The sequence below is a fragment of the Tachypleus tridentatus genome, chromosome 8 (assembly GCF_004210375.1).
Source record: "Tachypleus tridentatus isolate NWPU-2018 chromosome 8, ASM421037v1, whole genome shotgun sequence".
NCBI lineage: Eukaryota > Metazoa > Arthropoda > Merostomata > Xiphosura > Limulidae > Tachypleus > Tachypleus tridentatus.
Genome location: NC_134832.1, coordinates 102,141,671 through 102,156,039, shown reverse-complemented (window position 1 = coordinate 102,156,039; position 14,369 = coordinate 102,141,671). Strand labels below are relative to the sequence as shown.

The following is a 14,369-nucleotide window of genomic DNA, read 5'->3' as shown; positions in this document are numbered from 1 at the left end:
TTAAATAAGATGAAGCACATTTTTATTGATGGTCCTGTGGGCTCATTGGATGCTTTTGAGTTTTTTAAAGGGTCAAATGTAAATATTATTTTATTATTTAATTGCATGTTTATTTGATTAAGAAGAATTATTACATCACAAATTTCTGCAGAATGTAAATGGAAGTTTAAAATGTTTGATGTTGGGGATGGAGGGGGAGTACTTCTATCAGTTCTGTGAAACGTGTAAAAGTTGATAGTTGATGTAGCCACCTTCCTTTTGCTATGGTAAGTCTAGTTCTTGAAATGCCTCAGGATATATTTTCTCATCTACCTTCTGTAGCTTGTATGTAGGACAGAAATGCACAAGACAGAAATGTTAAAATGGAGTTTCAGTTGGTGAAGACAACATGACAGACTGAGACAAAATTTTGTGATTCAGTATTAGCTGTATCAAAATTCTCAAGAGTATAAATGAGTTAGTACTACTGGTAGTAAACTGTTGAGTTAGAAAGCTTAAACTTTTCCAAAGTGACGTTAAATGATACATGACAATTCATTAGATATCTTACCAATGAGCCAACTGTAAGTATAAAAGAGTATGTTACTTCCAGAACAGTATCAAACACATTAGCATGAAGTAGTTTTAACTAACATGTTGCTGCTTAAAAAACATTGTCCAATGGTTTTATAAATCTAAATGAGACTGATGGCACTCTGACTGCTGAAAGTCACAAGAACATTCTTATCTATCATGTTATTTCATTAGGGACAAGACCTACTAAGTATGGCTTCATCTTCAAGTCAAATAGTGATCTCATTCACACAGGAAATGTGGTAAAATTATACCTGGAAGTAAAGAAACAGGCTGATGGAACACTCAGAACCATAGCTTGTTGTGCACAAAGTTTTGTTAAGAATATTATTAAGGCTACAGGGGCTTATATGGAAATTGAGAAGGTGAACCTGAGACCAACTATTTTACTTATTTGTGAGGAGCAATCTTTAACAATATTTCATAACTATATTCTGCCTTATGAGATATGGTATTGGATAAAATCTCTTGTTGACACTGGATATAGATTATAGAACATATAAACAAGGTGTTCTGCTTTCTTAACAGTAAAAAAAATATTAGTGCAAATTGCAGTTTACTTCCTTTTCATTTGTATTTTCTGAAATAATGAATTGTATCACTCATAAAGAGACCATTTAGTTGCAATTAAACAGTTTGTGACCCTTGGATCTATCACTTGTGTGTTTTCATAATTATTGCCATGTCTGTACGTACATTGTGTGTGTGTGCGTGCGCGTGTGTGTATATACATGACTATATATACAGTTAGGCAGAATGCCCACCTGATGCTTGTTGTACCTAATCCTTTAAAAAAACTATCCTAAAAAAGGAGGAGAACAGTATTGTGATGTAAATCTGTAAATTATGCATCCTTTCACCCAGTTTGTTATGGTTAAAATTAAATAATTATACATATATATTGATAGAGAGAGAGAATTTTGTTGGAAAGACAGATAGGAAGAATACTGCAGTATATTGAATAAAAGTATTAAAATATTTTATTAATTTAAGGTGAGGTTCAGTTGTCAACAACAATTATCCATATTTTAAATAGTTTTATTCTTACCGAGCAGCACATAGGTACATCATCAAATCACAGTCCGGAACGCCGGGTGACCAGCGAAGCTCTTCCAAAGGCTCATATTTTTCAGGCATCTTTTGTGAAGATTGGTGAGGCTGACATGTAGGCAACTCAGCCTGGTGGCTTGGGCCAACACGGATCTCACCCTGAGTGCTAGCCAACCTGCGGGTCTCAGGATTGTACCCAAGAATGTAGAAAAAGGTATCTTGCGTAGGCAGAAAGGTTTGAGCTGAAATTATATCTGAGAAGTAGTGGACTTTACACTGGCCTCTGTAAATATAGAAGAACAACAGGCATGTGTAATTATTTTCACTGAAAGGAGTTAGAAATGCTAAATAATTGTGATGTAGACTTTACTTTCGGCAAATAGAAAGAGAACTACATAAAACACAAATATATTTTCACGATATTGAAATTTTTATTTAACCACCAAAAATGCTATAGCTTCTGTCATATCATCCACTTTAAGACTTTAATCTGTTTTATTATAATTTAAAATAACGAATATCTTCTCTGAATATTAAATATAGCTTAATACAGCAAAAACATAAAATTTTCAAACATTAGAATTTTACTAGATGAAACTTATGACTGCTAAAATATTAGAGGTTTCCATTAAAAAAAATTACATTAAATAAAGTTAAGTACTTCATATTTTCAAACAGACTATACAATGAATCTGTTCAACCACACCCACTCATATGTATAACCCTTTTCATGACAAAAATATCTGACGCTCTCCATTTTCAAGGCTGACTTGTATATTATGTTTCTATTTAGCTAGAAACAGAAAAAATGTCAGTGGAAACACTTGCCCAGTCTTATATCATGTTCAGCTAGGAACTTAAATTATTGACTTCAATCAATTAATGTACAGTGAAATGACATTCAAACCAAACAGTTTTTATTTAGATGAGAATGCTATACCAAATACTGTAATAAAATAAAATACACCTTCCTGAGAACTCTGAATAAACAACAAGTTCTTACCTTAATGCTGAAGCTGGATAGCAGTCAGTAACTTCAGATATGAAGAGTTCTCTGCTTTTGATTACAGGATTGTGGGTAACAAGGTCCTTTCCTGAAACTAAAAGAAATCATCATGATAAAGAAAATTATAGTATTTTCTAAATTCGGTATCCATACTGGTGTCATTAAAAATAATCAAAAATTTAGGAAAGCATATGTCTAAGGAGAATGCTTAGAAATAGTATCATTTTTTGTAGATATTTAAGTGTCTGATGGATAGTTGGACAAAATAATTCTGTTAACCCAGCTCAAGAATGTATATATATATATTTCAATTCTGTTTTGTTTTTTTATAATTGCTTTATTACTATTTTTATAAAGTGCATCTTATTCCACTTAATTCAATTTGATGCATTCACTAAATATTTTATTTAGATAGCTAGTGATAGAAATTTAAATGAATTATCTGGAAATAATAATATATTTAGTTTGCAGCTAATTAAGTTGAAGGGAAACAAAGTTTTTGAAACATGGTTTTTCATATTTCTAAATATTACATTATTTTTAAAGTAAATATTTTATTTGACAGTCAGAGGTCATGAATAAATTTTAAAAATATCAGTGGGAGAACTTGCAGTATAAAATATTAATTTGTAATGAAGTTTGTCAAATTTGAATGAACTAAAGATAAGTTTCCTTGCTTTGAAACTGTGAGTAGATTTAACATACCATATTGTATAGAAGTTAATTTATAAAAACATCTCCTCTCTATAAAGTTTTTTTTTTAATAAACTTTTCTAAATGTGAGACTTCTGTTAAGTAGTTTACCTACAACAGACTGCTTACCATTTTCAATGTTCCTGTCTTGAACCAGTAATTGATAAACAGCTTCTGGTACTTCACAGAGTCTGTAATACCATCTGACATTGACCATTAAAATATTTTTCTTACTCTGAAACAAATACACAAATATGCTCATTATAGCAAACACAAAATATCTTTTGAAACTAAATAACATACAATATAATTTTTTTCTTTATCAAAACATTGATTAACACTTAGGTAAAATAATATATCTGAAAAGCCTCATCAGAACTTAAGAGTTACGTAATTTAAAACTACATTTTCATCCTTGAATATTTCCTGGATTCAAAATTTATTAAACAAGCAAAAAACTTCTGGAATTTGTGAAACAAATTTAATAAATTATACCTCCCACCAGCAACACAAATTTGTATCACCTCTTTTGAAAGAAGGAGTTACATTAGATAACCTCCAATATTCTGGTACAAGCTTAATAACATTAACGTAACATTTCAGTCTATGTAAGCTATTCTAGTTTAAAACCAGCCCTTATCATTTATCAATTAAACTCATTTAGATTCACTGCTTCCACAACATTTGAAGACTACCCATGCCAAAGATCATACACCCTGCAAGACAAATAAAACTTAAATAGCTGAAGATGACTTCTACCCTGCCAAAATGTATATTTGTGCACCATAGTCTTACTATTCTCAGTTAATTATGAAAAAAATAACACATCAGCACTATCAATTCCCTTTAAAATCTTAAACACCTCAATCAGATACCACCATAACTCTTCTTCTTTCAAGGGAAGACAGTTTCAAAGATTTCAACCTATCCTCATATGATAACACCTATGTCCCACACACCATTATAGTAACTCTTTTTTGAACCTTTCCAACAATATCCTATGATAAATTGCTCATGACTGAACACAATATTACAAATGTGGCCTATCCAATGACCTGTACAGTGAAATTATAACCTAATTAGACTAGTATTCAATACTTCTGTAGATACAACCTAAAATTCTATTTGCTATACCACTAGCAATAACACAGTTTAAATTGTTTTAGAAACTGATCAACTCTTACACCAAGATTCTTATCTTTCATGACACTATTAAGGTTGTTTCCAACCAAATTATACTTATATTTCAAATTATGATAACCAACATGCATTGTCTTGTATTTAATAATTAAAACCAATTTTACATTTACTTGCCAAACTCACTAAATGATTTAAATCCTTTTGTTTGTAAATCATCAGCATCTTCTTCACAGCTAGCAACACCAAAGACTTTAATATTATCTACAAATGTAAGTAATTTATTGGCCATTTCTTCATCTCTATCATTGATATAAACCAAAACGATCAAAGGTTCTAAGAATGATCCCTAATGTACCTCACTTGTGACATTAATCTATTTTGACTAAACTCCATTTGCCAAAAACCATCTAGTTTTTTCCATCAAACCATTATTTTAAGTTCTATCCAATTAGCTAACGCAACCTCACACCTACAGAGAGAGTTTGTTTTCACAAGCCTTTCATGTGGAACCTTATCAAATGCTTTCTGAAAACTCAGATACACAACATCTGCAGGGTGGCCCGTAAGTCCCTACCCATCCATATGTTATTATGTTATATTCAATTACGCATGTATTATAAATTTATTTCTTTTTTCAGAGAAATATGGCCGATTTAAGCCTATTTACACTTGAAGAGCTTATTGTGACATGTACGCATAATATTATGCAGCGAGAATGAGGGACAGCACACAGATACATAAGATATATGGATGGGAAAGGACTTACGGGCCACCCTGTACACTATAACCCTCCCGCGGGAATTGAAATCTATAGACTTAGAGCTGTCCTACCGGGAGACTTCTGAATAAATTAAGTTCCTAGTTAGTTGCTACAAAATAAGTTTACTGTAACTGAAAATACTTTTTGTTGAAAATAAGCACACTGTTGGTTTTGTAAGGGTTTCCATCATCCTCTAATGAAGTGTAATACTGTGCAATGGATTCGATGAATAAGTTGTTTACGTGGTAGAAAAATGTATTCGCGATTAACTCCTAGCGATCAAATTACATTTCTCGTTGAAAGATAATGACTGTCAAAAATCCAATAAAACGCAGCGTCCATGTGGTTTGACGGATTAAAATTCCCACTTTGACATACAATCTCTAAGAAGTGGTATTTTGTTATCTTTCAGGTAATAAGCTAGATTTGTTTGGCTTCTCACTCTTTCAGAGAATGAAACTAGTACCCATCTACTTGTTTGTTTAATAGTCAATTTTAGAAGCTTTCATTTATCTCGATTGAAAACAGACATATGAAAAGAAACGAAGTATGCGACATACTAAAAACATTGGGAAACCGTGATCAAACCTTCGCGACGCAAATATCTTTACAATTTTTTTTTTCCTCTCGTTACTTTCAAAATGCTGGCCATTATTGATCGGACATGTGAAACTAAGATAGTACGCGTCTCTTCGTGACTTTAATGTGTGAGAAAAGTTCCACAAAATGAGCCAGTAATGAAAGTCTTCAGTTAAAAATCGATTTATCTTTTACTGACACGAAAATGCGTTTGGATGAAAATAAAAAGAATAACGAGAGTATTGGTAAAGCTATAGATAGAATGCAAACTACTGTTTACAATTTTATATGATATGGAGTTTGGAGACTTTATGTGTCTGTTTTCTTCGGCATTAATTAACTGTTTTTCCCAGTAAATTCTTATGCGACATCTTTAAGTAGGTTTTACTTATCATAAATATATTTTTGAAAATAGCTAGCTTTTTCTAATCTTTAAGAGATAAATTAGATAGATGGTTCTAATCCGTATTACCCACCGACGGCTCTTTGGGTACTCTAACCAAATAGTGGAATCTGATCGTCAATCTTATAACACACAAGTTGTTGATATTAACGAAACGCTTGGTAGACCTAACTGCTCTATTTTCGAAATGTTCTTTTTTTATAGCTACGTTACAATACCATTTCGAATAGGTTTAGGGTTTGTGACAGAGATACTGTTTTACAATTGATCTCATAATGTGCGCTTCAATGTCTTGTCGGTGCGTCGGACAGCAGTAAGTCTTGAACTGACAACGCTAAAAGGTAGGATTCGATTTTCCGCAGTGGAAAGAGCACAAAACGTTTACTTATGCTAAATACCAGAAACTATCGTAAAGTTGATGCAATTTAGATCCATATTTTTCTGCTGGATCAAGGTAAAACTAAACTTATGACTTACGTATAAGTACTTTCTCTTTTGTATGAAGTTAAGGTCTCAAATGTATCTGTAATGTCTAACTTACATAAAGACAAGCTTTTTTTTTCTTTCACAGGTAAGAAATGACACCCAAAAGTTTTTTTTTATGCTGTGTTTAGTAGCATTTGGTTGTACAAATAGGCAACACAAAATCGTGAAAGGTGGTTTAATATCGAGCAAAAATATCAACATGCTAACATTCGAACATCAAAATACTGATTGAAGGTGAAGGATTTAAACATCTTCTAAGTACGGCTGGTATGGGTATTAAAAACTTTAATTAAAATAAAGTACAGAAAAACGTTTCAAGTTTCTTAGCTCATCTTTAGGTTAACATAGGTTAACTCTGTAGGCTACCACTTCATATGGCCAGGTGGGTTAAGGCGTTCGACTCGTAATCTGAGGGTTGCGGGTTCGAATCCCCGTGGCGCCAAAAATGCTCATTTTCTTCAGGCTTGGGAACGTTATAACGTAACGGTCAATTCTACTATTCGTTGGTAAAAGAGTAGCCAAAGAGTTGGCGGTGGGTGGGTGGTGATGACTAGATGCCTTCCTTCTAGTTTTACACTGTTAAATTGGAGACAGCTTGTCTAGATAGCTCTCGTGTTGCTTTGCACGAAATTAAAAAAACAACAAACAAAACAACATGACATACGAACTTTAAACACAAGAAATACAAATATTTCTTTCTTTTAATTTTGTTTTTATTTATTTTTGAGACAGAAAACCTTCTGGGACCCTGCGAAAGAATATTTAGTTTTTAGTGTATAAACAGACAGCACACAATCCACTTGTTTTGAAACAGTATATTCAAAAACAGTCAAACGTACGTACAAAAATTCGTTACATTATTTCTAATCATACATGCATCCAGAACTTGTAATAATTGACTCCTTTTAGTCATCGTCCAAACACGCAGATTTAATAACTTTAGAACACCCTTTGACGGGGCAACACCACTGTAAAACGCACTTTAGATATTGTCCACTGCGGTTAAACTAACAATCACGCAGTTTTGCTAACCCAGTGCTCGCTGACTTTAGATTCTATGAATTTGTATAACACGAGACAGAAAAATCTTGAAAAATATATAGACTTCTAGCGACAACAATATTCACATAACGAGAATAATTAGAAGCTTCGAGTAAGACGAAGTCAACAGTTTTACAAAACTCTTGTACACCAATTAAACTTGTAAACACAACCTACGACTCGTATAGTTACGTAACGAAACTTGTCATCACTATCTCTCTTACAATAATTAACTGTTAACTCTCTTGTCATGAAAACAAAATAACGATTTATATATTTATATGTAAGTTTTGATGACATCTTTTTGTTTGTTTTTTCCAAAAACTATTACTAGTTTAAATTTGTTAAAAGTAAATGCAGACTACCGTTATTTTAACGTACAAGACCGTCCCGTCTAGGATTTTACCAGGTGATAGAATACTACAAAAGAATGTATAAAACACGTTTATGACAGACAATTGGGCCTGGCATGGCCTAGCGCGTTAAGGCGTGCGCTTTGTAATCTGAGGGTCGCGGGTTCGCGCCCGAGTCGCGCCAAACATGCTCGCCCTCCCAGCCGTGGGGACGTTATAATGTGACGGTCAATCCCACTATTCGTTGGCAAAAGAGTAGCCCAAAAGTTGGTGGTGGTGATGACTAGCTGCCTTCCCTTCTAGTCTTACGCTGCTAAATTAGAGACGGCTAGCACAGATAGCCTCGAGTAGCTTTTTGCGAAATTCCAAAAACAACAACAACAACGACAGACAATAAAAAAAAAAACAAGATAAAAGTACAGTAGTAGTAACTGTACAAGATGACCATGAAGCCATATTTCGTTATTACGCGAGTTGGTTAGAGACAGCAGCTAAATAAGAAGTGAGAGTACTGACAGAGCTTATTCATGTTCATCGAATGGTAAGAGTAATACAACTATCAAGTGTTAATATTGTTTTGTGTAGGTTTACAATAAAAACAAACAACTAATCTGCCATTTGCTCGTGCTAGCCATAAACATCATAAGTACAACAGTAATTACAGTAAGAATAAGCAGACAAATGATACATGTAATACAAACTATTTACTCATATACACCTTTAATCCAACAATAAAATTTCGAAAATATTTGACAGACATTCTTTAGGTGATAAATAAACCACATACAAAACTGCAAGTCATAGGACTTCTTATGAAAAATGATCTTATTTTTAACTGAAAATAATTTTAAATAATTTTTAGTGGTATGTGTCTGATTTTACTTTCTTTGTATTTATTACAGAATAATTTAATAAGTTAATCTAAACATTCTTTATTAAATCCATTAACTATTAATTTTTGTATCACTGTATCAACATTATTAATAAAATATTGTAATTTATTACACATTTTACAATGTTCAAATAGCTGTGAAGTTATAATGTTTATAATAGATGGATATGGTACAATACTATACATAAATTGGAAAATCAAAATCTTTTCTTTTGTCAAAAATATTTATACTAATATCCTTTTTATCAGTTACTTTAACTTCTAAATCTAAATAATGTGTACCTGTATTAGAAATTGAAATATTTTCAATTTCCAATTCTGTTGGATAAATGTTGTCAATAACATTATAATTTCATAATTATTTGTGCTAATTAAATCGTCTATATACATATATATATATGTAAGTTAAAGTAAAAATATCTGAATTTTCATAGTTTTCATTAAGTGTATTTTCGTAGCAGTATAAATATCAATTTGCTACACAAGGTGAATAGTTAGCTCCCACTGAAACTCCTATCACTTGCTTAAACATCTGTTTATCGAAAAATATATAATTATTATGGATACAGAATCTTAATATATCTTACATGTTTTTGGAACTATATTTTATTTTTCCAGTTCTATGAAAGGATAACAATATTGTTCTATTAATGAATTTAAAACAAAGGTTAAATCTTTTAATGATATTGTGGTATGTAATTTGGTAAAATCAAATGTTTGAATACTATTTACCTGCTCACACTTTCTAAGACATTCTAAAATAGGTTGGTTATTTTTTATTATCCAAAACGTATGTCTTTTATTGTTAATACTTACATTTTGTATTTTATCAAGTAAGATGTTAAGTAATTTATTGAATGATATAGCCGGTTGTTTGATAATTGTTTGTACTGAATTGGAAATAACTCTAAATTTAATTGAAGATTTATGTAATTTTGGAATAGCATAAAGAAACGACAAATCTACATAAGAATTATGTTTAGAAGAAAGTTTATGATAAGCTTTAACGAGTTATTAATTACTGTATCTTTGGATTGGTTGAAAACTTTATAACACACGTTCGAAAAAGAATTCCTTTAAAATACACAATAGTTTATAAAAAAATATCCCAGACATATATGTTTTATTCGAAAAGGCCGCTTTAATACTAGTAGTATTTTATCTACGCTTAGTGTTGGTTGTGTCTCAGCATGTATTGTCATTGCTGTGCATAGAATTTAGTGATACAAGTCTATAAATGCTCAAAATATTCTGAAATAAGTCTTCATGACAATCCTTAGTTGTAACTTAACATTTTATATTTCGAACTAATGCGAAATGTGCAGAAGATTCTTGAGAGTCAAAATCAACAATTTTTGTTTCATGAAAACGCGTTAGAACATTGTTGAAATACCGAGAAACTCGCGTGATTCGTTTGTTTGTTTGTTTTTGAATTTCGCACAAAGCTACTCGAGGGCTATCTGTGCTAGCTGTCCCTAATTTAGCAGTGTAGTGCTGATATATTAGATTAGAACAAGTTCTATTTTAAAATGTTTGTTTTAAAAACTTCTAAAACCACATAAGGACTTACACACAATATTTTATAATAATAAATTAAGGAAACACCAAGTGATAAAACTTAAGATACGTCTGACGTGCGATTGATAGACATTAATATTGGAAGCTTTAACAATCTTCATGTTTCATTACTTCATAACAGCTTTCATTACTTACAGCTAAGTTTTAACAATATTAATTTGGTTTGGCTTGATTTTCGCGCAAAGCTACACGAGAGCTATCTGCGCTAACCGTCCCTAATTTAGCAGTGTAAGACTAGAGGGAAGGCAGATAGTCATCACCACCCACCGCCAATTCTTGGGCTACTCTTTTACCAACGAATAGTGGGATTGACCGTAACATTATAACGCCCCCACTGCGAGCATGTTTGGCGCGATGGGGATGCGAACCCGCGACCCTCAGGTTACGAGTCGTACGCCTTAACACGTATCAAAGCCGAAATAGAGTAATAAAAGATTATTATTAGTATTGTCTGTGTTTCTGTGTGTTTCTCTTATAGCAAAGCCACATCGGGCTATCTGCTCAGCCCACCGAAGGGAATCGAACCCCTGATTTTAGCGTTGTAAATCCGGAGACATATCGCTGGACTAGCGGGGGGCTATTAGTATTGGACAGCCACAGCTAGTGTGCTATAGGCCTCGGAAGCTGTTATTGTGATTAATGCTTATTACTCAGAAAACTACAGAATTTGACCAGGAATATTTACAAATTTCGAACATTACAAACCTTTCAACTTTAGTGAATTAACTTAAGACGTCAGTATTTCCACGAAGACATTAAATACTTTCCGCTGGAAAAAGTCAGATTTTAAGGGTGTGAGGCCGATCATCCTAGCTAGTTTAAGTGAGGTGTGTAACAATATCAACTGGACCTGGATCGTCGATAAAATATTCATTTCTAGATTGAATATAAGACTTAGTGTTGTTTGTAAAATTATTGTATACAACTTATTATTTGTAATAACTGTTAGTAATAACCATTATTATAAATTGTAATTTTTGTTTGTATATTAAAATATATTTGTGTTAAAAAATAAAATACTGTGTATTAGTCTTGTTGGCAAATTCCACGAATTTGATACATATTAACATTTAACGAACTTCTAAATATAAATTCAAATTTCAGGTTATTTGAAATAGTAATACGTTAATATACGTCACATAATAAATCGGAGACTCGTCCGAAATAAATTATAAAACGTAACAGTATAAAACTACGATTCCTCAGTTTGGAACAAATTTTAGATTCTAACAGCTTCCTACAGATCTTGTATGGACTCTCATACCTTGTAAAACAACTCATTTTGATTCTGGAATAAAAAAGGCCATTTCATGATTTATGTATTTTTTCGATTCTCTTTCAATTTTATAACTCAGCCAGAGGAAAAAAATCGCTTTTACGATTTTCTTTCTGATATATTTTAGTTCTTTTTACTCAAACAATCTTACAATAACTTTTTTTTTTATGTGTATTTATCGCGTTGGATTTGAACGCGAGACCTATGCCATGCCATTGGGGTGCTCTATCAACTCATGATAAAGATCAACCTTTCAATACTTACTGGTAAGGTATTTTTAACAACTCCAACTACTAAATTCTTGCACATTCACAAGCATGACCTATCTTCGGGCTTAATTTCAGGTTAATCAACCAGAAAATATATTACAAAGTAATTCCGAATTCTCTGAATCTGACTGAGTTCGTAACCGATAGTTAGTAGATACAAATCTGAAAACTCAATGAATGTAATATTTTGATTCACAAGTACAAAAACATACAGCCATCTTTGCTGGAGAAAGACATCTCTTACTTACGTAAGTTACTCTTTTTACTTTCTCTAAGTTATTTTTAAATGTTATTTATTTTCTCTAAGCCTGTTTCAAACTGAGAAAACATAACATTATACACAAAAAATATTTAATAAAATAAAGAACTTTGTTTCTTCAAAGAAATATTTGATCAATCAGTGGAAAAGACTTATGCTGCTTTCTCATGGAGACTCAAACAACTTATGTGAATTTTATCTCTATCATTCAACAGTATGGAGGATGTGGCTCCAAGACGTCACCTGATCAATCAGTGGAAAGGGTCACTCTATACTCTCATACATAATGTGTTTAATATTGCAGGAACCTTTCACACGGAAATGCAAAGATGAATGGCATAGACAACAGGTAGCTAGAACAAATGAGGCCTAACAACTTTCCTGAACAACTTGTGAAAATTGCAGTCATGCTTCAACAAATAAATAAAATTTAAACTTTCTACATTAAAACACTAGGGGTAGAAAAATGTGGTATGCCTGAATAATACTGTATTCAAAATAAATTATGCAATAACGAATCCTGGCCATGATAACAAAATGTAACTTAATCATTTATCCTGCAGTGTTTAGGTAAACTGATTACACGTATCTGTAATAAGCAGCAGATTCAGGAAATTTTAAAGAGAGAATAAACTGAATTTGATAAAGCAAAGAAAAATCAAGCAAATATATATGTACAAGTAAAACAACATTTTTATTTATCTACAATGTCTAACTATTGCTAAGGCTGTACCTATACTGACTGTCAACTTTTTTTTTGTTAGAAAACTCTCTGGCTGCTTGAGCAGAAGAAAACACGCCTATAAAAGGCGAAGACAGGAAACATAATCTCCATGATACCACACTACACCCAGATTATTTGCGTCAACAATCATTCTCTTTACACGTTCATGTTTTTTAAGGGAGCTAATCTCAACCCATACTAATTAGTGCAAGTCTCTGTATTACCCCTTGAAATGACTAGATCACACAAGTACAAGCCCTATAAAACAATAATTAACCTTGTCTAAGTTAAAGATTTAACTCAAACTTATGGCTTTTCCGTATCATGGTTTTAAGATTTCGCTTTCTAGGAGTTATAAGAATAGTGACACATGCAGACATACACAATACACTAAGTTCATATTTCTAAAAATGGTTACGGAATAAAAGTTATTTCCAGTAACACGTGGTTCAGTAATACCGTTGCATTCCACACAACTAAGGTAAACAATAAGCTGGCTTTAAACAATGATAAGCTGGCTTGAGACAATGTGGGTGTTCTTAGGATCTTTTTATTGTTGTTACTCAGCTGCTTGCCAACAGTTTTTCTCTGTTTTTAATAAATCTAATGGAATAAACTGAGTATTTTCAATGTTTTATACATTTTATTTTCGGTGTTAAATTCTTCCAAGTTAATATAATTTTGCAACTATTATTCAACTGGTAAAACTTTTGTCTTTTTCTTCTGCAGCATTTGAATGCATTTATAATCTAATTATATTAGATTAATTTCACTACTAATTTGTAGTACTAAGGTTTCATGCACTTCCAGGCAAAACCTACAAAGTGTAAACATCACATACACATATTTATATATAAAAGAAAATATTTGATCATACCTTACAGAAGGACTGGATATTACATATAAAGAAGGGTTGTTCCGGTCGTTGACTGTCTATGTAAACAGTATCTGTATACAAAATAAAATAATACAGGTTATTATCTAATTTAGACAGTCTATAACATGATTATTATATGTTTTAGAGAAACATTAAAAAATGAATGACTTTTATCATAAGGTCTAAAGGTAATCTCCATCCTACTGCGATCATATTTCCCTCTAAAAATTTTACAAATCTAGCTTGTATATGTTATGAGTATTAAACGAAATTTTAACAGTTCTTTTAAATATGATTTTTAAGTTTTGAGGCACACCTTATTAAAGCCACTTTAACATAAAAAATGTTCCTTTGTAATCGATACGCATAAAAGAACTGACGTCAACTGAAAGATATTTCGTATACAGATT

At 32.0% G+C, this 14,369-nt stretch overlaps 1 protein-coding gene across 6 annotated transcripts in view; it reads right to left on the bottom strand.

Moving 5' to 3' along the window:
* The window catches only part of LOC143223083 (uncharacterized), a 118,535-nt gene that overhangs the window by 57,618 nt on the left and 46,548 nt on the right, over positions 1-14,369 (bottom strand). For all 6 annotated transcript variants that reach the window (XR_013012651.1, XM_076450511.1, XM_076450510.1 and 3 more), the window contains 4 exons: positions 13,960-14,030; positions 3,452-3,557; positions 2,627-2,723; positions 1,622-1,906 (listed from right to left, as the gene is read on the bottom strand). Coding sequence is in view for 5 of the 6 variants with exons in the window: in XM_076450511.1 (XP_076306626.1) it covers positions 1,622-1,906; positions 2,627-2,723; positions 3,452-3,557; positions 13,960-14,030 (559 nt within the window). In the remaining variant the exon portion in view is untranslated. The remainder of the gene's footprint in view (positions 1-1,621; positions 1,907-2,626; positions 2,724-3,451; positions 3,558-13,959; positions 14,031-14,369) is intronic.